This window comes from Volvox carteri (genome assembly GCF_000143455.1).
Source record: "Volvox carteri f. nagariensis unplaced genomic scaffold VOLCAscaffold_38, whole genome shotgun sequence".
In the NCBI taxonomy this organism is placed as follows: domain Eukaryota; kingdom Viridiplantae; phylum Chlorophyta; class Chlorophyceae; order Chlamydomonadales; family Volvocaceae; genus Volvox; species Volvox carteri.
Window position 1 is genome coordinate 1218856 of NW_003307581.1, and position 27727 is coordinate 1246582.

A 27727-nucleotide genomic window follows, 5' to 3' on the forward strand; every position below is an offset into this window, starting at 1 on the left:
TGGCGGTACGATTCCGCACCGAAGAACGCGCGGTCCTGCGAGGTGGCGTGACACGACGTGACATGGACAGGGGTTAGGCATGCATGCACGCATGTATGTATGTATGTATGTATGTATGTATGTATGTATGTATGCATGTATGTATGTATGTATGTATGTATGTATGTATGTATGTATGTATGTATGTATGTATGTATGTATGTATGTATGTATGTATGTATGTATGTATGTATGTATTCCGCGCTAAGCCACACAGCCTCCCCTTCGTGGTGCTGTTTGACGTTCTATGTACGTTCAAAAGAGCCTGGCGGCGGCCTGGCAGACTAGGTGGCTCCCCAACGATAGGCCCCCACAGCAGCAGGAGCCGCAGCCTCCCCACGACACATCTGTCTGCACAATGTCGAGTCGGCCCTCTCTCCTCTCTCGTCCGCTCACCTCCATAACCGACTCAATGTTGAAACGTGGCAGTTACCAGTTTTGGCAAAATAAGTGGCCCTTCGGTAAGCTCTCCTTTCCCTCACGCACACACATACACACATACACACACATACACACATGCCAGTCCCCCTTCCACCCCTTCCCCCCACCCCACCATGATGAGGCCGGTAGGGGGCGCCGTGGGCACCGTTATGAGGAAGGGCCGAGCGGGGTCCAGGGCGGTTCGCATGCAGTCGGGGGGGGCGGTGCGCCGGGCCACAGCCAGCGCCAAACCCACCATGCGGCGAATCTGGTGCATTAAGAAGCCGCAACCCACAAACACGATACGCACGTAGGGAGTCGGAGCTACTGGCACATCATCCCCGGCCGCCGCCTTCGCCTCCGCCGCCACCTCCGTTAGCTCTGCCGTATCCGCCGGCGGTGGCGGCGATGGCGCTGTCGGGGTTACGGAGACCGGCCGCGGAGCAGCAGCGGTACCGGTACCGGCACCGCCGGCGGCGGGGACGGCGGCGCCGGGGTTGTGGCAGGGGCCAGCAGGGGGAGGGGGGCTGGAGGCGGAATCCGAGGGGGAGGAGGGCGGCGGGAGTACGCTGGCGGTGGTGTTGGTGTTGGTGTTGATGGTGCTGGTGCTGGTGGCGGCGTCCAAGGATGCAGGCGGGACGGTACGGCGGTCTCCGGATTCAGGAGTCAGCTGCCCGTGCTGTTGCTCGGGTCGCTGCTGCTGCTGCTGCTCCTGTTTACGCTGTCTGTTCATTTGCTCTGTACGGCAGGGTGATGTGCCGCCAGTCAGTGCCACTGGCGGTGGGGCCAGCGCCTGAGCCCCGGACGGGATGAGGTGCTCCGAGACCTGGAGCGGCGGCTGCGGCGGCGACTGGGGCTCAGGACCAGGTGTTGATGTGGGCTGGGGTTGGGGCTGCGGCTGCGGCTGGGTGGGCGAATTCCTCCCGCAAGTGGGAGAGATGGTGGCCATGGTTGTGGTAGTTGCAGCGGTTGCAGCGGTTGCAGCGGTTGTAAGGTAGACGGGGCCCTCAGCGTACGCTCGGTGTATTGTACGGCGGAGCTCCCGGGGGTCGTCCGCGGGCTGACCGGGGAGGGAGGGGAGGGGGGAAGGGGTATGGTGTGGTGTGGAGAAGGAAGTGCGAGGGGACTCGGGGACGAGGGCTCCCCTCTCGTTCCCCCCCTCTCCCCCTCCCTTCCCCCCTACCGCGGCTCGAGCTAGGGTTTCCCACTCTCGCTGGTGGGCAGTTGGGACAACGTATTGCTTGTGATGAGGCCACTCCCACGACAACACCACGCAACACCATGATAAGCCCCCCAACCCCCCCAACCCCCCCCAACACATATCCTACGTAATATCATCATACCATCACGCACTCTCTCTCTCTCTCTCTCTCTCTCACACACACACACACACACACACGCTGATACCCCTTAGACAGCAGGCAGGCAGATGCGTCCTTCATTCTCCCAATTCTCCCACGCACACCGACAGCTCCACCATATCCATGAACTCCGTATCTGTTACACGTACACGTACACGTACACGTACACCCGCACCCGAGTCCCCCCCGGCAGGGTCACACACACCACAAGGGGGCACCACCACCACCACCACCACCACCACCACCACCACCACCACCACCACCACCACCGTGTCACCTCTACCGACCGCGGCCGCCCTACCTACCTCGCTGGTGAAGTTGTGGAAGCAGTGAGAGCCCACGAACACCTCGAGGATCAGGTTCAGCCGCTTGAGCTCCAGGGGCGTCAGCTGGAAGGCGGAGGAGGAGATCTCTGACACGGCACGACGGAGAGTCCGCTGCGCTGTGGTGCCGCCGCCGCCGGCTGCTGCTGCTGCTGCTCCTACTGCCCCTGCTGCTGCTCCTGCTGCTGTTGCTGCTGCTCCGGAGTCGGCAGCAGCAGCAGCCGCAGCCGCAGCCGGGGGAACAGGGCGTTGGCACTGTCGCTCCGTTAGGTTTTTGTGTTCCTGTGTTGGTTGATCTTGCCGTTGTTGTTGTTCATCTGGTCTTGTTTTCCGTTTCCCCACTGACGGGTCCAGGGCCCACACGGGCACCAGGTACTCGTATCTGGGCGGTTGAGCGCAGGAGGGGAGGGGGGAAGACGGAGTGCGGGGAGGATTTCCCGGTGGTGGGGGGGGGGGAGAGCTGGAGGAGGCGGATTGGGGACAACCGGTAGCGTGGTAGCTGTTTTCAATAGCCAAAAAAACAACATTTTGGGCGGAATTTTTTCGCTAAAATTTCGTGTAGGATTTCTTTATTCATCGGCCTTTCTATTTAGCTAAAATATTTTTACGAATATATTACCAGGGAGCTATTTCGCGGACACGATGCGTGTATGTATGTATGTATGCGAAATGGCCGCGTTCGGTCCTGGGCTCAGGATCTGCCCCATGGCCAACTGAGCATTGGATGACCAGCAGGCTGGTGCCCTTAAGGAATACAAGTAAAACGAGCAGCTGTGCCAAAGGAGGCGCACTGACTGTCGCTGTCGAGCTAAACTCGGCCGCAAGAGGCCCGTTCCTAGAACTAAGAACACGCACCATCAGAGACACACACACACACACACACTCACACACGCTCACAGGATAGGTGCGATTCCGTTCTTTTCGAGAATTTAGAAAATTTCCGAAAGTAAACAGCACAGGACAGCGCAATACAGCGCACGTGTATGAGCAAGTGAAAGGCCGGTATGCGGCGCACACCCCCCCTCTGGGGGGCCCAAGGCACCAAGACACGGAGCGCTCTCCGAGTTGCCAAACCCCACCCGGCCCCATGTCGTACATCCGCCACCTCGGCAGCTCCTCAAGGCCCACGTGCGGCTCTTTCCCTCACACGACGCCATCGCAATGTACGGCGGCGAAAGTGGGCAGCCATACCTGCGCCCGTAGGCAGCCCGCCGAGCCTCAAAGTTGGGGCCGGGCCGCGTCGCCGTCCAAACTTTCACCGCGGATGGCAGGGCGGCATTTACCAAGTTGACCAGCGGCGTCAGGTCAGCGGCGGCGCCGCCACCGCCGCCACCGCTGTTACCGCGACCGCCCGCTGCGTTGGCGGCCGCCGCGGCGGCGGCCGCGCCAGAGGGTATGTCCAGAGATACCACATTAGCAGCCGCACTCACGCCTTTGTCTGTACGGGATGTACGACTCCAGTTCACCTGCAGCGTCGGCGGCGGCAGCGCCGTACAGTAGAACCATTTGTGATTGCTATCCCTAAGCAAAACTCAGCACAGTTGCGCGGGAGCCGCTCCGTCATCCGTCCCGTTCAATTTCTCCGACCCAGTTCAGCCCGAGTACGGCATGCCGTACCTTATGGAGCGCTCCTGCATGCCGCGCCTGCAGTGCCCCCGCCGCCACCAGCGCCCTCTCGAGCTCTTGTTCCACGGTGGGCCTGCCAGTGTTGTCAGGCTGCCGTTGAAGCCCCTGTGAGCGAAGGGAAGTGGCCAGGCCAGTGCAGGCCAGGTCATGTCAGTGCATGCCTGGAAGCGCATGCAAGGGGTGATTCCGGGGTTAAACAGTGATAGACCGTTTGGTTTTGCATATATTGGGCAAGCGTGGGGCATTCTGCAGGCGCAAAGGAGGACGACCGCCTGGGTGTGTGGGCGGAAGTCCAAAGGACGTGGCTGCACGGACGGCGGCGCTGGGAGCAGCCTTCGGATGGCTGCCATATGTCCAACGCCGCTCATATGCTTTCAACTTATTTTGGTGAAATTCTGGATACTCCCATGTGATGATACAGGAACATAAAAGTAGCCTAGTGTTAGATTACGACCGACAGCTTACTTACGAAGTAACCTGCGCCGTCATATCCACATACGAAAGCAACCCTCTGCATATTATCCGCTCCTCCAGCATAATTTGCTTTTGGTAGGGATGGAGCACGGAAGCTTTCTGGACGGAGCGGCCGTTGATGTACGGCACCGTTGTAAACTGCCGAGCGCTGGAGCCGTTCTCCACAGCTAGACCGCGCAGATGTGCATTCTTTTACAACCTCTTACCATAACACGCATTTCGCTTTTTTAGTTTGCTTACGCCTGTGTTTTGTTGTGATATATCTTGAAGATCTTAGGTTAGGTCTCGACTTTAGCGATATGCAGATCCCGTTATTAACGCTTTTTGTCTCATTATTGGCGATAGCTGGCAGAGTTGCTGCAAATGATGAGATCACCCCAGTTATGTCCGATGAACGCGTAGTGTTCCAAACGGAGTATGGTGACATCACGTTCGGGTTTTGGCCAGAGGTACGCATGCACACAGTATGAAGTTTCAAGCTTGAGGATTATATGCATCCTGGATATCATTTCTGTAACAGCTTTTCAACACAATGCTCACCACCAGGTGGCGCCGGTAACGTGCGCCCATATTTTCAAGCTAATCCGCATGGGTTGCTTTATCAGGTAAGTTAGGATTAGAGCAGCATCTTGTACCAGAAAGTCCATGGGAGGCCTTCGCGCCCCGGCCTTTACCCCCCTGCACCCATCACTACCTCCTTCCCAACCGGAAAACTCGCAGCAACCACTTTTTCCGCGTGGACAAGGGTTTCGTTGCGCAGATCTCTGATGTCGTAGGTGGTCGCACGGTTCCTATGAACGATGAGCAGCAGAGAGAGGCCTCCAAGACGGTGCCCCTCGAAGTCATGCAGGGCGTGAAGCACCATGCCGGTGGGTGCTACGGCAGACGGTGCACCTGCGCTCCTAATCCCGCTCCTCTCCATACACAATGCATGTCGTCAAGAGTTTCGTTGAGCTCTGTCATAGTCCAGCGAAGCTCTGATAGGCGACGCAGCGGATGGGCACCTGCCTACAGACGGTTAGCCGTACGGTTACGCTCTAATGTTACAAATTTAAATTTAGGGACATACGTCAGACAGGGAGCGGGGGACCAGAGCGAGTACACGGGGTACTGTCCCCAGGGCCCTTTTGTCAGCTGCCACCGGTTCATTGGGCACCATCAGGTGCGCCCTCTGCCGCCGCCGCCGCTGCCGCTGTCGCCCTGCAGCAGCAGCCACCGCCGCCGCCACTGCTGATGCCGTCGTTGCAGCCACCGCCGCCTCGTGACGTTGGTTGTTTGTCTGTCTGTCTGGTTGTGTGTGGTGGGTTCAGGCGTGCTTTCTATGGCGCGTGGAGGGAATAAGAACGGCGCACGGAGCAGCTTTTCGGTGCTGCTGGGCGACGCGCCGCATCTGGATATGGAGTATGCGATCTTTGGGTGGGTCGCGGCTTAGGAAGTTCTGAGGGGGCAGTGGGTCGTTGGGGGGAGGGGGCAGGTTAGGGAGTTTGGCAGAGTGGCAGCGGAACTTTCTTAGTGGTAATATCCTGGCTGGTTGGTGCTCAGATCTTAGGTTTGCGTTTGCTTTTTGGCGTGCATGGTGCGAAGAAGACTAAGAAGGGCTGTGCCATTGGGCAATGAGTGCGAGAGTGCGAGGAGGATGCTCCGTGTTTGTGCGTGGGTTCCGTTCTGTGGCCGTGCGTGCTTGGAGTGTATTGCAATTCGGTTTGTTTATTCCTAGGCGCGCAGCAACATAATTGTATAATGAGGTGTTGTAGCGGGTGAGTTAAGGTCTAGTGAACGTTGGGGCAGCAGTCTGGGTTGTTGTTCGCGTACTTCGAGCCCAATGGGGCTCTGCTGGATCGGTTTGCTGTTGCTGTATTCTGATGTCAGACTGTTGTGTTTCGTTTATTCAACGAATTCTGAGCAGGGAGTCCCTGTACCGCTGATGTCTCCCTGACCTGGCTGTTGTCGTTATGGCAGCGATAGCGGCAGCGGTCAACTATTGTTGTTTTTTGTGGTGGTGATGGTGGTGGTGGTGGTGGTGGTGGTGGTGGCGATGACGGTGCGATGGCGGTGAAACCGGCAGCGGCCTTGCCGATGGGTACAGCAGCAGCGGTGGCGGCGGTACGCAGCGGCAGGGCCACCCATCCTCCATTCACGCTCATCATCACCAGCGACCTGAAAAAAGATGTTAGCAGTCAGGCCGACCCGGAGCCCTACTGCACCCGGAGCCTACGCCACGCATAGCAGGGCCGCCCTTGTCCTCCGCATCTCTGTTCCCGACCTTGCTGTTTGGGCCGTTGCCGCCCTTGCCGCTGGCGCCGATCGGTGTCCCGGCAAACCCCGCTTCGCTCCGTTCTTCCATGCTCCACAGGCGTGTTATCGATGGGGCGCTATGATGACCCCAACTCGGGTGCCTCTAGCTTCAGCATTCTGCTGGGAGATGCACCGCACCTTGACATGCAGTACACCGCATTTGCGTTGAGTGGCGGGTCGAGGAGGGGGTTGGTGGGGAGGGCCACGGGTAATGTGTCCTTGTGGGAATGGTGGAGCTGCGGGCGGGGGGGGTTGGACGTGTGCAGGTCTGTGGGCGCTGCCGGCAGACATTGTTTGGCTGAGCAAGGAGTGATGTTTCGGTTGCCTCTTACCGCGTTGCCTATGCATGTTTTAGCACGGACGGCGCGAACGATGGGGTTGTTGCCGTTGCGGCCCGACCGGGGTAGCGGAGACTGGGCATCCAGCGGGCGTCCGGGCGGATGGCGTTGTTTTTTTCGTTGCATGCGGAGCTCGTGGTGGTGGCGGACCTGGCGTGGCTGGACGATAAAGAGTCGAATAGCCTTGCCTGTTGTGGTGTGCGGACAGTACCTACCAAACCACTCCACTCCACAACACACACATGTAGCAACTGCAGCACAAAAGCATGAGCGCATCCGCAGTGGTGTATGGACGGGTGGACGGTCTTGTGCTTATACCTCCATTTTGCCGCACTGAAATGCTAGGGGAGTCGGAGCGTATATATTGTGCGTAGGGTGGGAAACGAGTAAATGGATGCCCGCGATGGTGCAGCATTTGGTTTGTTGACAGGTTGGAAAGTCGGTTGCCTGGCCTGGCTTTTGCCAAAACTGCCTGCTAGCGCTGGAAGGTGGATGTTCTGCTCCGTTCACACGCATAATCCCCTGTGGCATGTGCTTACCTTGAGCACCCGGCTGCCTCCATGTCACACCTGCGTTGTATTTGTATTGCGTTCAGCATGTTGCGTTACAGTGGATGCACCATATACGTCTGTTGCACCATTTATCTCTCCTCTGTGCTCCCCTCGGAAGTGGCGCAGTCACCACACTGATTATATCCTGTTGCTGTCTCCACACTCCACCTGCAGCAAGGTGACGGAGGGCATGGAGTCTCTGCGGCGGATGGAGGAGCTACCGACTAGGCGGGAGGGCATCTTCGGTGAGGTGTTCGGTGCCATGCAGTCCGTGCAGCCTTTTTACCACCTCCTGCCTCCTACACGGATTGAAACCATGGACATCTATCTTAACCTCATCCTTGGCTGCTGTCTTCTGATACTGTGTCTTATCCCGCTTTGTGGCGCCAGCAGTTGGACCCACTCCCCGCCTTATGTGTTGCCGGCGGGAGAGGGACACCTCGTTGCCCACAACATAGCCATTGATACCTTTAATATGTGACTTGCACATGCAACCTCGCAGTGATGCCAGTGAAGCGTGTGACCATTCTTGCAACCTACTGGTACCGCGTCAACCACCCGGAGCCCGCCTTGACGATGCCCGGTGGGTCTCTACAGGGTATGACTTCGTAGCCCACTTGTGACGGCTCGGCCTAGTTTAGAATGGGCCGTTGGTACTGCACTCAGGGTTTGGATTGGTACTGCACTTAGGACGCTTGGACAGAGTCCTAGATCCGGATTGCTAATCCTCATAACCCGCATTTGCCAATGCTGCCAAGACTTGTGCGCTGTACGCTATGTTACCACGATTACGGACGGCTGTAGGCTTTTTGACATAGGAGTCACCGTTGCTGTAGTCTCATCGCAGAATGGGCTGGTGTTGCTGGCTGCAGGTTCCCAGCATTGTGAGGATGAGCTTGCGGAGCTGACGATGCGGTTCGAAAGTCAGGCTGACGAGCTACAGCGGGTCCGCAAAAAGTGCCTGCCCGTTTGAGCGCTGGAGATTAGGCGCTTGGACTGCGCACACGGATGTACATGAACTCGTCCTGCGTTCTCTATATAAACGCATGTACATTGCTTTGTAATTATAGCGTGCAAATAATAGAGATATAACCCATCTTGGTATGTAGAATGGCAGCGGATTGGTTTTGTGCCGAACGGGCGAGTGTATGCGATTAACATTTATGTTGCCATATATTAGCACTCATTCTCCGAGTTTTCAGCTACGATGCTGTGTAAGAAGTGCAAAGTGTAAATCTATGCCGATGGCTTTCTTCATCTTTCGGTTTATCAATCGAGAGATTACCATCAGAAAACATACAGACACCTTGGTTTGGTGATAGCAGGAAGATAACGGCCCCGCCACAACCCGTAACACCCCGCTCGGGGCTTTCATTCCAACAATGTCGATGACTTGTTATGTGAAACTGCGTCGTGTCAAGCCACTCGGCAAATGTGGCAGTACCCATCCGAACGGGGACAAACTCGGATGGCCCGTGTGGCGGTACCATACACATGCCGCACGCTCCTATGCCAAGTCCTGCCCACAGCACCCTGCACTTCCGCTAGTTCACACGTCGGCGCATATGCCCTGTCAACGGTCAGTACGAGTTCGTCCAAAACCTGTTGCACACTCTCCTCGAGACCTGGCCAACTACCAGCATCCCACACTCCACCAAGACGTGTTCGATAACTGCGGTTAGTTATTCCTCCCCCACCCCGCCATATGGAGCCGCTTGCTTGACCAGAAGCAGGCACTGACGGGGGTTCATGCCATGCACGGGAACGACTACGGTATGCCGACACTGCACCGACGCTCCGAAGTATCACTCCGTGCCGAAGACCTACAGCAGCACGCCACTCACTCAATACCTCAAACGGCTCAGCCCCCCTACAGCTATACCTGTTTTTTTGTCGTCGTACTCCTGCCCAACGAGAGGCAACCACGCTCGACGCAGGAACCTGGCTGCGTGCCAAGGCCGTCTGAAACATGCCCATTCCAATGTGTAAAGTTACCTAACCTAAACGCTGCCCTCTGCAGGGAAGCAGCTGGCATTAGCGAGAAATCGCAAACGCTGCCACACCGCCCATGGCATGCAGCACGTGATCAGCAGCAGTGAATGAGCCCGCCGCCAACAGCCATGCTACAGCGCTGAATTGGGTTCACGTACAGGCACATAGAGACGCTGGGCGCTTGGCACAGTCGCAAGTGCCGGAACAATCGACGCTGCCGAATGGCCGCCTCCGTGCAGACATGCTCCTGCACAGCTCCTCCTTCCACTGCTTGGCGAAGGCTATAATACGCTGCACCACTCAAGATCCAGCCGCGCCACAAGCCCCCAAGAGTCGTACCACGCATGCCGGAAACGCACTCTCCATCAGCGCCGTCCTTTCTGTTTTGTCTCGGCCGGCTTCAGGATCTGCATGACAAAGAATTTCGCGCGACCACCGAATTAACACCAACGACACGACCACATCCCAGCCCCTCCTTACATCAGAACTTCACGTACCTGGAAAGAGCACATAAGCGTTTCGTCGACACTCATCATAGCACCGGCATTCTCGAACTCGCCACAATAGTTGGGCGCTGAGAAGATGGTCACGAGCTGCCGTTTTGCGAAGAATTCATAACCCTCTTCAACAACCTGCAATCGCAAGCACACACCCACGAGGACTGTCATTGGTTGCATCCTTTTTACCAGCGCTTGGGGAGAACCCAGCCGACAAACCCCCCCTGCTCACCTGGTGCGCACGACAGACGAGGTCCAGGTCATGCTTTTGCAGGAATTCTGTGACACAATCCGGCCCGAACGTGTAGGACACGCCACGGTCGTTCTCGCCCCAGCCCTGAATATCCTTGTCCGGGTCGGCCCAGAGCAGGTCGCACAGCAAGCCCGAGTCCGGAACGTCCGTTGGCCGCGTGATTCGCTTAATCTGCTCCAACGACTTGAGCTCAGGGGATAGGCCACCGTGCATGCACAGAATCTGCGCAGTGTGGGCGCGGGGGCACACTTCGCGTCCCAAGCCGGCATCATAACAACCCCGAGAGACTCCATTGACCCACCTTCTCATCTATAAGGGCAGCAACAGGTAGGCAATTGAAGCAGTCCGTGAACGTGCGCCAGAGGCGGATGTTGTATCTCCGCTTGCATTCATCATAGAAACCGTAGATACGGTTAATAGACGCGCACTCGTGGTTCCCCCGCAACAAGAAGAAGTTTTCCGGGTACTTAATCTGCGAAATAAAATGACGGCATATTTATAAAAATGCGTCCTCAAGCTGGAGCAGGGAAAGGAACAGGCGGCATGTCTGCCCTCATGTCAGCGCCATGCCGACCGGGTGCTGAGACTCCAAAAAATCAGACACAAGGCACTCCCGGTGCACGTTTTCTGAACAGCAACGCAGGGAGGCCAGTCCTACCTTGAACGAGAGCAGCAAGCAGATGGTCTCCAGGCTCTGCTTGCCGCGGTCCACATAGTCCCCGAGGAACAGATAATTCGCCTCAGGGGGAAAGCCACCATACTCAAACAGTCGCAAAAGGTCTGAATACTGGCCATGAATATCACCTGCGGCCAGGAGAGCCGGTGAGCTTCTGATGGCACGAAGAGCCGTTTGGGACAAGCCCTCTCACGACAGGCTGGCGGCTTCTTAGCATTGTCACACATGACGTTACTAGACGCACCGCAAATCTTAATAGGCGCCTCCAGTTCCAGCAGGTTGGGCTGGCTCATAAAGATCTCCTTGGCCGTCAGGCAAAGCAGACGAATCTCGTTTTCAGCCAGCTGCACTTGCTTGCCTGGCCTGCCATTCCGCACATCCAACAGCCGCTCGATAATTTCATCAACTTGGGCAATGTCCATTGCTGCTCCTTGCAGGACAAATACACTCAATAGCTTCCTAAGTCTGACCCGACCGGGGAGGCTTCCGAGCTGGGGCCACCACGGGCCGGGGTAAAACTACTGTGCGGTTGTCTCCATAAGCCGAGAGACACAGGCAGGAAGTGCAGCCGTTTAAGGGCCGAAGCCCGCTTTCAGGCGGCGACAAATGATTGGTCCCAGGACTAATTAGTTTGATATCGAGACAGAGCAACTCTGAAAACCTATGCAGTGAACAGCAGAGTAACTAAGATTACACAAAAGTCCAAAAAGTTTCCTTCGAAGACTCCAGGAGGGGGGCAGCGCCAAGCACTCCTCCAGTGTTTTCGCAAAATCGTTTATTCGAGTAAATAATTCGTTTCCGCTTAAAGCGGGTGGTTGTTCATGTTTGCTTCGCTGAGCGCCGGCCTTGTATCGGACAATTATACGGAAATGCTTGTAACCAGTTTGGCTTAAGTGCTTTAGTTTTTATTTGTTATATGTCGTGTCTAATCCTGGCTTTGCTGCAAGAGCTCTGAGGTCTAGTCCTGCCTGGGCGGAACTGGCGGTGTTGTTCCGCGGTGATGGCGAATTGAAGGCCTTCTTCCAGAAAACACAAGCATAGAACACATTAGCAACTGGCTCGACAGTGCGATAAATGATTTAGAGTTTGCAATAGGTAACGAGAGCTAGCGGCGTCACGAGCTGACATAGATGCTGCCGTCCCCATATCGACATTCATTCCCGGATGCGCCGACGGCATCCAGCTGCTTTACTGTCAGGATACATGTCTCCAGGATCTGGACCTTGCACACTTAGCTGGGCCACTGGTTGTTCAGCAGTTGAAATCGGGGCGTCCGTAGGTTTCGTTCGCGAGCTGGCGTATTAATTCCCTATCATCGTGCAAAGGCCTACTTTTTTATGAATGGCACGGAAGAGCAAGTTATCAAAGAGCAGCTGAGGACGGGTCCTGTGACCGCGCTTGGCAGTTGGAGAGTCGCCAATTCGACTAGGGGTATCCGCCAGCCTCCTCACACCATCAACCTGCTCATTTCCTGCTACGGGACAGTCCTTCCTTAACGCACAGGCTGCTCTCCTCTGCAACCATGCTGTGGTAGCGCTTCCGACTCTATTATCGCTGGCAGCCCAGGGTCTCACGAAGTGCAAACTTGTTTTTGGCTCAATCCCCTTCTTCCCTCCTGTGTGGATCGTCATTCTCCTGGTTCCCTAGCAGACGATGGACTGCAATGTTCTTGGCAGATATGGTCACCACCAAATCAACTGTGTTGCCCACCTACCCTGCTGTGCTTAGGGGTAGACAGCTGGACAAAAAGAGGTGCGCTCAGCTTGGGGTGTGTATTACGTACCATTACCGCCGCGCAAACAACATCGCTGGTGCCGCAAAGCATATGGGACCTGTATGCGCCTTTACGCAACACATCCACCCCCTAAGTACACCAGCACACAGCATTAAGCGAAAGGGAGACGATGGCCCCCTCCTGACCCTTCTCTGCCTGCTTGGCCTGTTTCGCCGCTCGCGATAACCATTTCAACCCGACTGCACACAGTCGCACTCGAGTCACAACCCGCTGCTCACTCCACCAATGCTGTCCTCCGAAACCAACAAGCACATACGTTAGCACATGGCACCCCGCTCCATGCTCTATGCTCCAATCAACACACCCGGGTCCAATATTGGAACCCAATGCCCTGCACCGTAAAGCTATCATGGCGTCAGGGGGTTCCGGCTACACTAGTGAACGCTGTAAGCGCTAACAGTCAGTAGACATCATAGGTAATATGCGTGTTGCGACGTCCCTGGTAGAGGATATCCCGAGGACTGCAACACCGCCAGCTTAATCCGTCCATCTCCCAAGTGCATTCTGCACATGCAGCTCGTACCGTACCAAAATACACGCTGCGTGTCTACACAGAGCATCCTCCTAAGACGCGGCGCTATGGCGCAGCAGCCGCATTATTAGGAGGGCGACAACGACTGCATAGGAGGGAGTGATCCGCAATATAAAGACCCCCGCCGTGCACCATCCTAAGTCGGGAAAGTGTATCGAGTTTTTCGCCTGATAGGTAGAAAATGACGTCGACGGCTCAGCAATTTGACAAGTCCGCGTCGCGGAGGTTGCTGAACCTGTGTCCCCCGGGCGCTAATCCATCCAAACCTTTCCCGCAATCTACTGCTGCAACCGCTGCTGTCAGGCCCCGGTCCTAGACACCTGGGCAGCCGAAACACGCGCGTCACAGGGCAAGCCACAGAGCAACCTCTCCAGTGAAACACACAGAAAACTCCTACGAACTTTACCAACCATAACTCATGCCATAACCCCTTCCGCCAAAGCGCACCACCAGAGTTCTCACATTTGTGCGGAGACTGCCCCCCGAGGTTTTGACGAGTCCGGAGCCACAGCCAATGCGCCCGTCGTCCACCGCAACCAGCAGCTGCAAATGAACTACGACATCTTTGTGCAGTTAAACACGTATTGCAAGACCTTCCGGAATTCTTGGCCCCCATGCCAACCTTGACCCAGCAACAGGCCCACATTCGCGACCACCATGGGACTCCTGGCCTTAATCCTTCATCGGCCCTACCTCCTCCTGGGGTCTGCTCGCGTCTGCGTCCTTGCCATAATCCCGCTTGCTTTTCTTGCCAACCACATTTCCGGACCTTCCGTGGATGATCCGTCTGTTTGACATCGGATCCTCACCAATCTATATTATTACGCCGCACCTTACCCTGCGACCCGCCTGTCCAAATCTACTGTGAAGCCAACATGAGCGCCCACTCCGGGATTGAGCACATCCAGTTCACCGTAGGGAAAGGGCTTAATCCATCTTCTTTCCAGGAAACACACACGACACACGACACGACACGTCGGCGTAAAGCCATAGACGCAAGCACGCATACACATCTACTAAGTGGCAACTAAACGCAAGCGAAAGAAAGGCAGGCAGTGATGCGGACTCCGCTCATTCCAGCGGTCACGTCGGCTCATCCAGCACCTCTATTCACGACACGCCACCTCCTGTCGCAGTTGGCTCGTGGCGTTGCACGTCCTCCATGTTCCATTTAACCTCCTTTCGAACAACCCTTACTTCCGGGAATGCAACGCCTCTCCAGGGCTCTCTCCGCTCCCCAGACAACGGACGGATGCCCCCCCTTCCCCGCCATGACACGGCTCCTGCAGAGCGACAGCGGCCCCCTTTGCAGGGGCGCAGAAAGGTAAAAAGAACAACAACCCGGGCGCGAGCCGCCGCAGATAGCCACTAAGCCTGCCTTTTCCTCCGCCACCCTCCGTTGCCGCCTGCCGTGGACGCCTCACGCATGGCCGTTCCCCTGCGCCATCGGGACCCCGGAGCGCTGGTTGGCCATTTCATCGTCGATGGCCGCATCCAAGTCCTCGTCGTTGTCATCCTCACCCGTCCCTGTGTTGAAAGCGAACCTGAAGGTAAAAGATGAATTGACAGACGGACATTACAGATGAACGGGCGGAACGTTCAGGGGCAAGCAAATGTAGCTAGGCAGGCAGGTAGGCAGGCAGGTAGGCAGGCAGGTAGGCAGGCAGGTAGGCAGGCTGACAAGGCCACGCGGTCCGTTAAGGGAGCAAGATGAGGCGCAACAATTGACAGGTGCGACATGCATTCGCTTTCCAGGACTCTTATCACACATGTCAACACACACATGGGACACACATGGACATACATATACACACACACACACGCCGAGTGGGTATCGCGCAAAAGACCAGCGGGTGTCTGCCGCCAGGGCAGTGAAGTGCAGATATCGTCACACTGCTGGACGGCAAGCACTGGCGACAGAGCACAACTTCGCGAACAGTAACATCAAAAGATTTAGTCTCCAAACCCGGCGGCCCAGTTCCAAACATCGCGCTCACACACACTACACAAATATATACACGTACATCAGACACAGAGACACACTAGCACCAGCGCTATCTGGCCCCCACTGACACACTCACTCACTCATTCTCTCTCTCTCTCTCTCTCTCTCTCTCTCTCTCACACACACACACACACACACACACACACACACACACACAACACACAACACACACACACAGGCGCGCACACACACACAGGCACACACATCGCATTATATGACATTGTGAGTTGAGCGTACGCACACACACGCACACCTGGATGTGGGTGCAGGGATGACGGCTGACGCCAGCACCCGCTTGATGTCCTCCTCGCTCTGCACCCCCGTGTAGTCCGTGTGGGCCAGGAAGTTGTTGTTCATGGCCAGGGCGTCCGGAGGCAGGTTGGTCAGGAACCAGGCGTGCGACTGCGCGGGGCGGGTGCCGTGCGGGGAAAGGGACACGAGGGGTCATCGGTGCGGATCGCCGAGGTGAAGCGCGAGGTGTGTGCGGTGTGTGAGGCGGCGAGTCTGGAGAGACCAGGGGGACCAGGATTCCAAAGCGCGTGCTGGTTGAATTTTAGGGACAGAACGTAGCTGGCTGGCTGGCTGGCTGGCTGGCTGGCTCACAGCTTAGCCATAATACGTCTCCCTAGGAGTTCCCACGGCAGCGATGCGAGGTGAGGAGCGGATACAAGGACTGTTACTGCGCACATTGCTAAACCTGTCCACCAATTCTCCCCCGCCCATGCAGCCCTAGCTGCCCAGTCCACCGCTCCGTCCATCACCGCATCGGATACTTGGCGCCTTGCACGTATTGATTTACCCCCTCCCCCCCCCTCCCCCTCCCCCTCCCCCTCCCCCTCCCCCTCTCTCTGGGTGCACCTGTATCTGGCTCATGGTGAGGCGGTGGCGGGGGTCCCCCACCAGCAGCTTGCACAGCAGGTCACGGCACTCCGGGGATACCTCCACATCCGCGGGGATGCTCCACTCCATACGCAGAATGCGCTGCATCATGCTGTCCATGCGGGCCTTACCCTGGCGGCGATTTCGAATGGGTTTCGTTAATGTGTCTGGAGTTTTTTAATTTTTGGGTGGAGTGGGGCTCGGGCGCCCCAGAGGAAGGGAGGAAACCATTGCAGAATGCGAGAGGGTTCGGGAGGAGAGCAAGTGCGCATGACATCGGATGGGCCCCGGTCGAATGCGAGTGGTGATGTGGCCCCCCGCTCCTGAGGGCCCTGAGGGGCTGTCTGTCCACCAACAGGAACGCAACTCGGCAGCACGTCACATACCCAGAGACTCTCCCTCCTCCTTCCTCCCTCTTTCTGTCCATCCCCCGCAACCCTGCCACCGTTTCGAGTCATCCCCCCTGCTGAGTGCACCCGCCATCACGGCCAACCTTCGCCCCGCACCGGCGGACTCCCCGCACCGGATGTTACCGCGGAAGGCCCCCTCTCGACCAGGCGTAGGGGTAGGCGGGCGAGAGTGGCGCGAGAGGATTCCAACACCCTCGGACGCCCGCCCGCAACATACCCCCGCCTGCCAGCCAACCCAGCCCACCGCCCTCGGTGCTTACACTGCGCAAGACCCCAAGATCCCGCCCTCGTCTTCGCCGTGCTTGCCAGGCTCCCCGACCCAGATCCATTCCCATTCCAGTCCACACGATGCGCTCCGTATGCTGAAACCCTCCACGCCCCTCTCCAGGGTCCATCCACCTGCTATTCACCCCCTTTTCCCCCTTTTCCCCCTCCTCCTCCTCCTCCTCCTGCCCCTCCTCCGTCAACACTACCTTCCCTCCACATCCTCTTCGTCCCCTCCAAGCTCCCTCCCTTCCTGTCCCTCTCCCTCCCCTCCTCGTCCTTGTCCCCCCCCCGCCGCTCACTCACTGCCACCCACCTGCTGGTGCCTGCTCTGTGGGCTCTCAAAAGGGTACGCCCCGAACAGCATGACATACAGCATGACACCGCAGCTCCAGATGTCAGCTGCCTGGCCCGCATACTGGTCAGTGGCGCGGATGACCTCCGGCGCCATGTAGGCTAGCTGGAGGTGAGACGGGAGCGCGGGGAAGAAGGGCCGAAGGCGGGGAAGTCACCAAGGGCCCGGGACGATGCCTCTTCAACCCGAAAGAACAGTTGAAGGAGGGAAACACGACAGGACAGGACAGGAAGGATCCTCAGAAGCCATCCCTCCCTCGACACGATGCTCAGGGTCCTGCTCGCCTGGTTCTCGCCTGAGAACCAGTTTAAATCCCTAGTGCATGCTTCACCAGTATTGCTTCTGTTGTAGATAAAAACTCGTTAGTAAAAAAAACGATTGTACAGGACAGGGAGTGCCGATGACGGAGCAGAGGAGCTGGAAGAGGCATGGTCCGCAATGCGCACCCCGGGGGAGAAGTCTGGCACTCCACACATAGGCCCCCGCGTTCGCCCTCTTAACCCAGGCTTTGACGGGCCTCACGTCAAGCCATCTCCAATCCGGGCCCAGACACTATCTCGTTCTGGAACACGTCACGTCACAGCACCCAAACAAAGCTCAAGCAAACGTCTCGAAGGGGTTGAGCGCCTCCTTGTTGGAACGGAGCCCACCCTGCGGCGGCGGCGTATCACTGCTGGCAGCATCGGCACCCCTATCGCAACCGCTGTGCGTTCCGGGATGTCTGTTTCGCTTCTTGCCGCCTAACCTAACTCATGTCAGGGATCCGAATATAATACCCACCGTGCCGACTTTGGACTTTGGCGCCGACATGAAATGCGCCTTGCTGTAGCCGAAGTCGCAAATTTTGAGCAGCGGCAACGGCAGCCCGGGTACCATAGTCAGCAGCGTGTTCTCCAGCTTTATGTCCCGGTTGACCACACCTCGTCGGTGGCAATAGTCCAGACCGATGCAGAGCTGCAGCCAGGAGGGCGGTGGTGGGGAGCTGGGGGTTTGGGGGGTGCTGTGGCAGGTTGGGGAGGGGGGGAGAGTTGGAGGGCGAGGAGGTGAGGGCCTGGGGCCATGCGCCCCGATCAGCGTATTGACAAACGCTGCAGCTGCGTTTCCCCTTGCGTATCGGTTGTGAGCTCCCTCCGGACGTTTTGCTGCAAGCAAACCCAATTCAGTGTCGCGAGTGTCGCTCTCGCCAAATACGCCTTTTCCTTCCCAGTCACACACAGAACCTCCGCCGTGAGCTACTTCTTCAGAGGGTCGCATATTGTTCCGTATCCAACAGGTGCTGCGAGAAGGTGACGGCCCCTCCGAGTTCAGTAGGTTTAAAGCGTCCATACCGCAAGGCAAAGGCTGCCCCGAGTTGCCAACCCACCCACGTCTCCGCATCAGGGGTCTAACCAATATGCTGCTGTCTTATATTCCCCTCCACCCATAACGGGCGACCGAATGCTTTCTCGGTTCTGACGCACCTGTTGAAAGAACCAGCGAGCAGCCGGCTCCTTGAGCCGGACCGCGCGTTGCACATAACCAAACAAGTTGCCCCCGGAAGCATACTCCATACATATGCAAATGTACTCGGGTGTCAGGAACACTTCCTTGAACTACAACGGCAAGGGGCCGCAAGGGCAAAGTCGGTTTTGTAGCGAGCAAGTGGTTCCCCTTGGCAGGTACCAATATGTCTTGGCAGTTACCAATATGTATATGATAGTACACCCTAATCGACTGCCAAACGCACAAACTCGGCACAGCTCACAACTCACCTCAATAACGTGCGGATGCCGGAGCATCCGGTGGTTCAAGACCTCCGTCTCCACATACTTGTTAACGCGTTCTCCACGCTCCAAGAATTTGATGGCCTACCAGGCAACGAGGTAAATGAATCCACAGCCCGACCGAGCTGCACCCTCCGGCACTTACCACAAGCTCTCCCGTCACCAGATCCTTGCATAAATGGACAAAGCCAAAGGACCCGCTACTAAGGGGCTGAACTTTCGCATAACGGGGGTGATCTTTAAGCGGGTCTGGGTTCTGTCCAGCGTTCATTTTCTGAAGCTTTCTCTCTGCTGGAACTCCTCGAGGCTTCGCCGATTTACCAGATTTTGGTCAAATGAGTCAATGCCGAATGCAATTTATCTGACAAAACGAGGTTCTCGAGGAAGCTAAACTACCTAACGCCTGCCCCGCTCGAGGCAGGAACCATAAATGCGCTGTAGAGATGCCCGCCACTGCGTACACAGTAATGACGTGGCTTGCGGCGTGCGTCCTTTCGTTCGCGCGGCTCCTTCGTCTATGACGAGATTGCACTGACAAGTGCAGTAATTGAAAACGAGCTGATCCCAGTTTAAAAAATTACAAGAGTCCTAAATAAACAATTGGACAAGGGCGCACGTTTCCTAATCAAAGGTGTCGTCGCTCATCGCCGAACGGCTATACGGACGTGCCCGTGGGACGAGACACGTTCGCCTCCTCCTTTGGTACTTCCCCATTGGATACCGCTCAAATACAACTCTACTGTTACTTCAGTTCACATCCATTGCGCGCATAGCTCCCAAACCGAACTTTTTGCTGCGCAACCTCCCCCCGGTCCCTTCCCTGTGGAGCGCAGCCTACCACCTCGGCCGCGCCTACTCTCCGTGAGCAGCTGGCCGTCCTTTTCGGCAGGCGAGGCCGCCCGCCTCAGACCAGCTGCTAGTCGTCCTGCACAGAAATCCTGATAACAGGTCGCCGGTCTAAGGTGCCTAATTTCGGCTCTCACCGCCTGCTGCGCCTGCGAAGGCTGCTAACTTCAGATAGCACACTAAACACCTGCAAAAGTTCGCCAGGGTGACCCCTCTTCCCTGGCCCCGCTCCTCCGGCTACAACGGCAGCCCGGGCAACAAGGACGCACACGCACTACACTCTACCACGTCTGATCAACCCCATCAACGAGGGGCTAGGGGCGCCCCGCACTGCCGGCGGAGTACCGGAGCTCGACCATCTGTAGATGTCATCCACACCCTATGCCCAGGCCCTACCCGCTGCCATAACCCATCCTTTATCACCCTAGCACAGCGCGCGCCACTCTGGCATGCGCAGCCCAGCTGGCGAGCCGCCCAGCGCCAATCACACCAGAATGTATGTACGGCTATGATGCAGCGCCCTTCGCTACCTGCGTGCTGATGCCCTCCACGTGTGCTGTTGCCTCGACCACCCTTGCAAAGCAGGGAACGCGCAACCAAATAGTACGCAAGCAATCAGCAAGGGTCCACAAGTTGCCTGACCGCTCTAACCAGAACCGCGCGACGCGTCTAGCGCCAACAGGAGCTACGGAACAAAGGCGCTGCTGGCGCCTCACATTCCTTCCGCTTCCCTCAACTCCATTCCTGGGCATACGCCCCAATGAGTCCAGTTGCCTGATAGCAAGCCAGTTGCCTGGCCCCCTTTTGGGTAAAAATAAAAGCCCAAGTTAAGCAGCTTGTCAAATTCTACCTCAGCATGCCAAATCTCATGGTTCCTTCCGCCCACCATCGCGGCACGCGCCCGAGTGCACGAGTCCCAGATCGCTTGTCCCTTGGTCTAACTCCAATCCTAACCTCAGCCACAGGCGCAAACTCACGCACGGTAGCTTCATCACCCGATGGCGAATGTCGAAGCAAAATGCCTTTCCCTGGGCCCTTCAGGAGGAGCTGCATTCGGCACTGCCGCATGCCCGATGGGCACATAGCCTAGCCAGTGCAGTAGCCAGCGCCACACGAAGCGATCCCAGCAGCCTAGCCCCTTCTCAAGCAGCAAGCTCGAGACCCGTGTCGGGACAGGGAAGCTGGGCACGCTGTCTTAAGAATGCCCAGCGGTTGTAACAGCTATCGGCTACACTCGCCACCCGCAAGCCAAATAGTTGGACTACTAAATTAAGACTACACCCAGCCATCTGGCCATCTGGCCAGAGCCCAACTTTTGTCTCCACGTAGCTCCACGTAGTTTCCGTCCCAGATCATCTTCGCCGCATGCCTCCTGGCATACCCGGAGGCGGGCCGCCGCCAGGCCTGCCCATGCCCATGCCGCTGCGTCCCGGCCCAGAGTACGGCCCATTATCATACGGTGGGCCCATGTCCTGAGAGTGCACATGCAGGAAGCGGCAGCTCTCGCCGTTGCGGCAGCCGCCCGGAGTGTTGAAGTACATGCAAAGTGTCCTAGAGGGCCCGTGCGGCCCCGGTGGTGGAGGCCCAGCCATGCCTTGCCCCGGCGGCGGTCCGCTACCCGGCCCACCCGGCCCCGGTGGCGGCGCCCACCCTCCTGGGCCCGGGCCCCCCCCGGCACCCAGGGGACCCATGCCGTGTGACGCAGGGCCGCCGCTCCCTGGCATATGGTGGGGCGGCATCGCATGGCGAGGCCCACGCCCCGGGCCCATGAGGTGCGCGTGTGGTTGCGCCATCGGCCCAGGCCCAGGCCCCGGTCCAGGCGGCTCGTCCACGCGCCGCGGCCTCATCACTGTAGGCTGCCCGTCCTTCCGCGGCGGCATCGGTGGGCCCCCAGGGCCCTGCCCCGGGCCTGGACCCAGCCCTGGCTCAAACCGACCCCCAGGCCGTCCCGGCCCTGGTCCAGGACCGGGACCGATGCCCGCGTGTGGTGGTGGTGGCTGCATGCCAAACTCCATAGGCCGCAGCGGAGCTCCGCCAGGAGCCCCCACCATCGGTCCGCTTGCCGGCGGCTGGCCGGGTTGTGGCCCCTGCGGCTGCGGCGGTCCAGATCCGCCGTGGGACCCGCGCGCGTGCGGGTGCGGTAGCCCATGCGGGTGCTGGTGCTGGTGCGGCGGCAGCAGCAAGCCCTGCGGCTGCGGCCCCGGCTGGCCCTGCGGCCCCGGTCCTGCCGGACCCTGGCCAGGCCCAGGTCCCCCTTGTTGCGGCTGTTGCGGCGCCGGACCTCCATGGGGTAGGCCAGGAGGCTGCTGGGCCAGCGTACTGATGAGCGCTGGAAGGGATGCCACGAGATCCGGCGGCAGGGTCAGCTGTGCCGGCGGCCCTTGCTGCAGGCCTGGCTGGGCTCCCTGGGCCAGCGGTGGCTGCTGCTGCTGCTGCTGGGGCGGCGGCGGCGGCGGAGGGCCCCCCGGGATCAACGGAGCAGGCAACTGCCCTGGCGGCAGCTGACCACCGTACGGCAGAGGCAACGCCACGCCAGGGTGCGGCGGCTGCCCTGGTGGACCCCCGCCGTACATCCCGGGAGGCTGCAGGTGCGGCAGCGGCGGCTGTGCTCCCGGCCCTGGCCCCCCACCTCTTGGCATCTGCGGGCCGCTAGGCACGTTTAGCGGTATGTGGCGCACACGGTATAGATCTGGCTCGGGCTCCGGCGGCGGTTCCGCCGGGGAGGGCGGGATCTGCGAGGGCGAGTAGTACACCACCCGTGGAGTGTGCTGGCGCAGCCGGACTTGCACTTCCCGTTCAGTGCTGTCCTCCCCCAGCGCCGGCAGCTGTTGCGGCAAGACGGCACCGAGGTACAGCTCTGGCGGCTCGACCCATGGGACAGTAGGCCGCATGGCGGCCCAGCGCTCCTGCGGGGGAAGGCGGAGGAAACACACACGCGCGCGCAAGACGAGGTCGAGTGCATCACGAACAGAAAGAGGGATGACAGGACTTTCGCGCCAGGAGACCGTAAGCTTGACCTCCTACGACTCCCGCACGACTTCTCGGGCTCTAACATACTACCAGCTAACTTTGAGCGCTATACCGTAGAAGCATGAGCGGCATGACAACCTCCTGGAATGCCCGAAGCTTGCCGCGTAGGAAATGCGCGGCGCCGCACCAGGTTAGACAGGAAGCCTTCGACGTAAAGAAAGTGATCAGATGACGTCTGCCGCTTTGGTTCGCAGCATTTTGGTTTGAATGGTCGAGCATCATCAGACGGTCTTAGTCGGTTGTCTTCGTTCGCTGTTCGAGATTTCTGTTCGGTATGTCAAACACACAGCCAAGCATTAATGAACATGTCGTCCCAGCTTCTGCGCCGCAGGCAACCCCCACCCATCCAAACGCAAGTCCCCCTACACGGATCGGCTCGCGCTCCGTCCATGCGTCTGAGAGCCGCTCGCGTGGGGGGACTTTCTCGCACACTTCCCTCGCACCGAAGCCAACACCGTAACACCAAACCCGTCTTGCACGCTTCCCTCGTTCCATACCCCGTCTCACCAGCTCCTGCTGCCGCTCCTGCTCCTCCTGCTGGTGCTGGGCAATGAGGGCCATCCGCTCTGACGCGTGTTCCCGCCGAGCGGCCGACTGAAAGCCTGGAGGCGGAGGCAAGCCGCCAGGGCCGCCGCTGCTGCCAGGGCCGCCAAAGCTACCGGCGGCCCCCTCGCCCGCCGTTGCAGCAGCTTCATCCTCCGCCGTAAGGACGGCATCGCTTTTTGCGGCTTGCGGGGGATCGTCCTTCTTAAAAAGCCTGCAGGACCACACCGTCGTAAGGGCTAAGCACGCATTACGACGTCATGCTGATCGGAAATGGGGAGGCCCAGTGATGGGCCTGACGGCGCTGCCACAAACTGCGGCGCCGTGCCAACAAAACCCCCTGTCTGCAAAGCCTGCATAGTCACCGTGACACCGCCTTGTGGCCAGGTACGACGCCGCTGTCGCGCCCACCCTTTAATCTGGTGGTAGCAATTACCCACTATGTCGAGGTGCCACCCATAGGATGTCGTGCGCTTACCTGTACGACGCAAGCCCGTCGTCACCAGCCCAACTGACTGTCTTCTTCTTCTCCCTACGCGGCGCTGGCTCCGGCGAGGGAGCTCGCGCCCTGGCTGCCATGGCCCTCGCGTGCGCGCTCTGCGGACCACCCGGGGCCACCGCTGCTGGCAGCGACGCTGCTGTGCCGGCGCGGCCACCGACGCCGCCGGCCCCGACCCCAGCAGCAGCACCAAGCCTTGCAATTCCCGATGTTGGCAGGCTGCCGTCACGGAGGCTGCCGAGTCGCACCGTGGGATTGCTGGGGCCCGCCAATGTGCCGAGACGTGGCAACGTCATCGCCTTCGGCACCGCACTGCCGGCGCCTGCCGCCGGACCTGCCGTAGCTGAGGGCCCCTCGCCGCCGGCCAAAGGCACCAGCGAAGGCGTACTGCTGCCGCCCGGAGCTGCCGCCCCGTCACCGCCAGGCTTAGGTGAGCCAGGTCCCGGAGCGCCATCGACGCCAGCGGCTTCCAACCCCGCCGCCGCACCGTCGCCACGCGGAGATGTCGGAGAATGCGGTGCGCCGCTGCCGTCCTCGGCAGCGGCTTCACTGGTGCCAGACATGCCCGCTGGCGCCGCCGCGCCTGCCGCTGTTGCCGTGCTCTGGGCAGCACCCATGGAACCCAACCGGCTAGGCACAACATTTTCCAGCTTCATGGCGTGGACCTGTAAAGCAGCGATGCAATGCTGAGTGTAAACGACAAGTGCGCGATAGGCAAGCGGGGACCCAACGTCAACCTTTGATAAAACAATTCCCTTCCTTGTCCACCCCATGCCCTTGAGCCATGGCAAGAAGTAATGACATTGCCTTGCAGCTGCACAGCATTTTTTTCGCGTCTACTTGCACCGCACCAAGCCCTTCCAGACTGCGTTTTGCCTCGCTGAACTCCCCGCACCTCCCTCGATCCGTCATGACTGCTTTTCCATTTCCCCTCGGCCGCCAGCACTCCCAGCTGCGCTTCTCTTCCAGCGCTAACGCCACACCAGCCGCGACCTACCTTCTTTGCTCCGGTGATGAAGCTGGTGAGTCCCAGCGACCTGTGCTGCCCTGGCGGGTGCGAGGAAGACCCACCCGACCCGCTGCCCCCTGCCGCGGCCGCCGACACGAACAAGTCGTCATCCATCACCGCCAGCTTGCTGCTGGAGGCAGCGGTACTGTTGCTGGTGGCAGCACCGTCACTACCGGGTCCAGAAGGTTGCTGCTTTCCTGATGACCCCGGCCCGGCTGCTGCTGCCGCTGTGGCTCCCGATTGATCGGCTTGCTTCCTAGGTCGCTTGTTGGGCCCTTCTTGTGCGAAGCCATCCGCCCTGCAGGGTAAAGCGAGGGGAAGCACGATGTGAAGACGCATTAGAATCTCCTGTTCATCCAAACACTTTCGGTGGTTTCCCAGGCCCATCCTTCTCCCTTTCTCCCAAAGGCAGGAGCCGCCATAATGTCCCTTTCTCCCCGAGGAATACCACTCCGTGGGCCCCATAACAGTTTCTGCACTCTGCACAGCCCCCAGCCCCGCCCACCCGGCGCTGATCCCCTGCACCCTCTGCGAACCCATCCCAAGCTGCCACGTCCCATCCCGTCCCCAGCCCCAGCCGCAGCCCGTCACGACTCAGGATCTCACTTGGACTTGCCGCCCTGCCGCGCCTCTCCCTTGCCCACGGAGCGATCTACGACACTCTTCCACTGGTCCACCAGCTCAGCGGCGGCCGCACGGACAGCCTGATTCGTGTGCTTGCGCAACTTTCCCACAGTCTGCATTGGAGGTCGACCATTACATAAAGTACAAAAGTCAAACAACTTATCTAGGGACAGGTTGGAGCAGTGGCACGAGGTGTGGTGATGGGTGACCAAGCACCGCCTAACCAACAGCCCTACCCTCACAGTCAGTCCTCCCTGTCCCACCTGGCCTATGCTGCTGCCTTTAAGCGCGATCAGGTCAATGGGCAGCATCTTGAGGCAGCTGATGACCTTTACAAGGGCGGGGTGACGGCCCTCGTCACGGAACTGGATCACCCAACGCTCCAGGGATCGTAGTCCCGTGCCCTGCGAGTGGACATGCAGGCCAGCAGAACGTTGGGAGTAAGTAATAGCGGGGGAGGAATGCAAGGGCAGTCCCTGTGGTCCGGGCAGCAAAGGGCCACTAAATGTAGCCACTGCAAGGACGTCTTCAAAAGGCAACGCGAGTCGAAAGAATCGGCGCCAGGTTAAGAAGAAGAGCAAGGCGAACGTAGGGAGGAGTGAGGCGTGAGGCCATCTGGTACCAACGCACCAACACGTTGAAGCCTTAAAGGCCCTTGGCACTTCCGTAACCCGGGAACGGCGCGGCTACAATCCGACTGCCACGGCCACATCACGAGTCCATCAACCATTACCAAGGACGACTGCCTCTGCTTCCGATTGCCCACAGACACTGTTCGGCCAGATGTGCGGTCCATCCGGGTCCGACGTTGACCCCGCACATGCACGGTGACGCAATGTACGTGTCCGGTCCTTCCTTACGTAATGAAGCCCCCGCGTAAGACCATTTACCTGTACAAAGAGCCGCAGGACATCCTGTGTGGATTGCTGCACCACGGTCAGCAGCGTCAGTCGTCCGCCCAATCGTTCCTCGCCCTCCACCAGCGCAGCCAGCCGCCCCGCATGACGCGTGTCCGACACGCCGCCGCATCGCGCCATAATCGGGCCAAGCTCCTTCGCCAACGTATCCATCACCGCAGTAGAACCCGCCTCAGGCGCAGATGCGGAAGGCCCGCCACAGCCACTTTTCGGCGCGGTTGTGCTTGGCTGTTGTGCGAGGGCAGCATAGCTGGAAGCGGCAGCGGACGTAGCGGTCGTATCGCCGCACGGGGCGGTGCCGCCGCTGCCGCCGCCAGCATCAGGCGGAGAGCGGGACGGCTCGGCGGCTGCTGCGTCGACAGCCACCGCTGCTGGTGTCCCCTCACTGCCAAAAACTTCCCTTTCATGGTGTTGGGCCCCATCGGCGACGTCCATATCTGCAGCGCCACTGCCACTACCGTGGACATTGTTCGGGGTACCGCTGCTGCCAGGTCCTCCTCTTGCTGTGTCGACACAGGGCCGTTCTTCCGAACCCTGGCAGTTGTGGCAGCTCCCGCTAGGCCGCAACCCCAGGTCGCCTGTACAGCCGCCAGGGCCTGTGCCACATGCCCCGTGCCCACCGTCACCTTCAAACTGCATCTCAGCAGCCAATCGCTTTCTGCGACCTGTGCAGTTCCCGCCCAGCACTATATCCGTAGTTTCTTGACTGGTTGGCAGTTGGGCAATTGAACCGCTGCCGCAATTGAGAAGCGCACAGACGCCGCTATTACAACTTGGGTCTGAGGCCGGCAGGACTGAGGCAGCAGGTAGCTGAGGCTCTCTGGCCATGAAGAGATCAGCTGGGTCGAGGGAGGATTGCGGTGTGGCCGCTAACAGGGCAGACCCGCTGACTAGGTATTCCTGATGTGGGTTCCAGCCGGTCGGCCAGTCTAGCGCGTGCTCTACTGCGCTGGTGTCGGGAGCTCGGGGCTGTAGCTGTGATGCCTCGTCCTTGTCCCCGTCAACCGGGTCTTGTGCGCAGGAGGCACCGTCCAGGTGAGCTAGGGGGGTGTGGAACACAGGGCCAGGCTGCAGGACTTGAGGTATAGACGCTGCAGCTCCAAGCAAGTCCATAGCCAGCCCCGTAGGCCCTGTAGTATGTCACCAAGCCAAGGAGTGAGATGTTTCTGACCTGGCGTGCCTTTATGTCTTTCAAGTGGAGCGCGCACAACGCGTGATTGTGAACGTGGGACGGTGGCCATGGCCACTCATCCAAAGAACGTAACTTAAAGCGAAGTCTGGCATAATACATTGAGCATGATTAGAGAGTTTGAGGGGTCTTCCCACGTGAGCGGCGAGGCCCTCATGAAGGCGCTTACACTTGTCCAAAGCGCTCACCCCGCGTACCCGCAGCACCGGCCTCCAAAAGAAG

At 58.9% G+C, this 27727-nt stretch overlaps 5 protein-coding genes across 5 annotated transcripts in view; 1 reads left to right on the forward strand and 4 right to left on the reverse strand.

Annotated features, from left to right (window-relative positions):
* The window catches only part of VOLCADRAFT_94649 (uncharacterized protein), a gene marked incomplete at both ends in the record, with an annotated part of 7726 nt that extends 3440 nt beyond the window's left edge, over positions 1 to 4286 (reverse strand). The window contains 7 exons of the mRNA XM_002953821.1: positions 20 to 35; positions 593 to 1519; positions 2126 to 2209; positions 2486 to 2525; positions 3335 to 3609; positions 3761 to 3874; positions 4239 to 4286. Of these exons, the coding sequence (XP_002953867.1) occupies positions 20 to 35; positions 593 to 1519; positions 2126 to 2209; positions 2486 to 2525; positions 3335 to 3609; positions 3761 to 3874; positions 4239 to 4286 (1504 nt within the window). The remainder of the gene's footprint in view (positions 1 to 19; positions 36 to 592; positions 1520 to 2125; positions 2210 to 2485; positions 2526 to 3334; positions 3610 to 3760; positions 3875 to 4238) is intronic.
* A 256-nt stretch (positions 4287 to 4542) lies between these two features.
* VOLCADRAFT_64009 (uncharacterized protein) lies at positions 4543 to 8400 on the forward strand (the record flags this gene model as incomplete). Its single annotated transcript, XM_002953758.1, has 7 exons — positions 4543 to 4692; positions 4790 to 4848; positions 4964 to 5112; positions 6597 to 6702; positions 7602 to 7672; positions 7930 to 7976; positions 8308 to 8400. 7 exons carry the CDS (start codon positions 4543 to 4545, stop codon positions 8398 to 8400), a joined length of 675 nt encoding a protein of 224 aa, XP_002953804.1.
* Positions 8401 to 8558: 158 nt separating this feature from the next.
* VOLCADRAFT_106144 (uncharacterized protein) lies at positions 8559 to 11514 on the reverse strand. The gene is made up of 6 exons (XM_002953822.1): positions 11090 to 11514; positions 10828 to 10973; positions 10471 to 10641; positions 10149 to 10391; positions 9917 to 10051; positions 8559 to 9826 (listed from the first exon to the last, which is right to left on the reverse strand). Exons 1-6 carry the CDS (start codon positions 11265 to 11267, stop codon positions 9785 to 9787), a joined length of 915 nt encoding a protein of 304 aa, XP_002953868.1. The 5' UTR covers positions 11268 to 11514; the 3' UTR covers positions 8559 to 9784.
* A 3873-nt stretch (positions 11515 to 15387) lies between these two features.
* Positions 15388 to 19119, reverse strand: VOLCADRAFT_64086 (uncharacterized protein; the record flags this gene model as incomplete). Its single annotated transcript, XM_002953823.1, has 7 exons — positions 15388 to 15579; positions 16036 to 16182; positions 17047 to 17190; positions 17866 to 18039; positions 18546 to 18677; positions 18837 to 18932; positions 18994 to 19119. The coding sequence occupies 7 exons, from the start codon at positions 19117 to 19119 to the stop codon at positions 15388 to 15390; spliced, it is 1011 nt and encodes a 336-aa protein (XP_002953869.1).
* Positions 19120 to 21046: 1927 nt separating this feature from the next.
* VOLCADRAFT_118487 (uncharacterized protein) lies at positions 21047 to 27429 on the reverse strand (the record flags this gene model as incomplete). The annotated part of the gene is made up of 11 exons (XM_002953824.1): positions 21047 to 22245; positions 22324 to 22600; positions 23232 to 23326; positions 23384 to 23481; positions 23746 to 23864; positions 24015 to 24431; positions 24662 to 25073; positions 25382 to 25512; positions 25663 to 25803; positions 26290 to 26566; positions 26606 to 27429. 11 exons carry the CDS (start codon positions 27427 to 27429, stop codon positions 21047 to 21049), a joined length of 3990 nt encoding a protein of 1329 aa, XP_002953870.1.
* Between the last annotated feature and the right edge of the window lie 298 nt (positions 27430 to 27727).

Bases quoted from the DNA above. Each gene is read 5' to 3' on its own strand.
- VOLCADRAFT_106144 (XM_002953822.1), bottom strand. From the start codon at position 11,267: ATGGACATTGCCCAAGTTGATGAAATTATCGAGCGGCTGTTGGATGTG. The intron at 10,974-11,089 runs GTGCGTCTAGTA...TCCTGGCCGCAG, and splicing joins GGCGCCTATTAAGATTTGCG to GTGATATTCATGGCCAGTAT. The intron at 10,392-10,470 runs GTGGGTCAATGG...CACACTGCGCAG, and splicing joins CTGCCCTTATAGATGAGAAG to ATTCTGTGCATGCACGGTGG.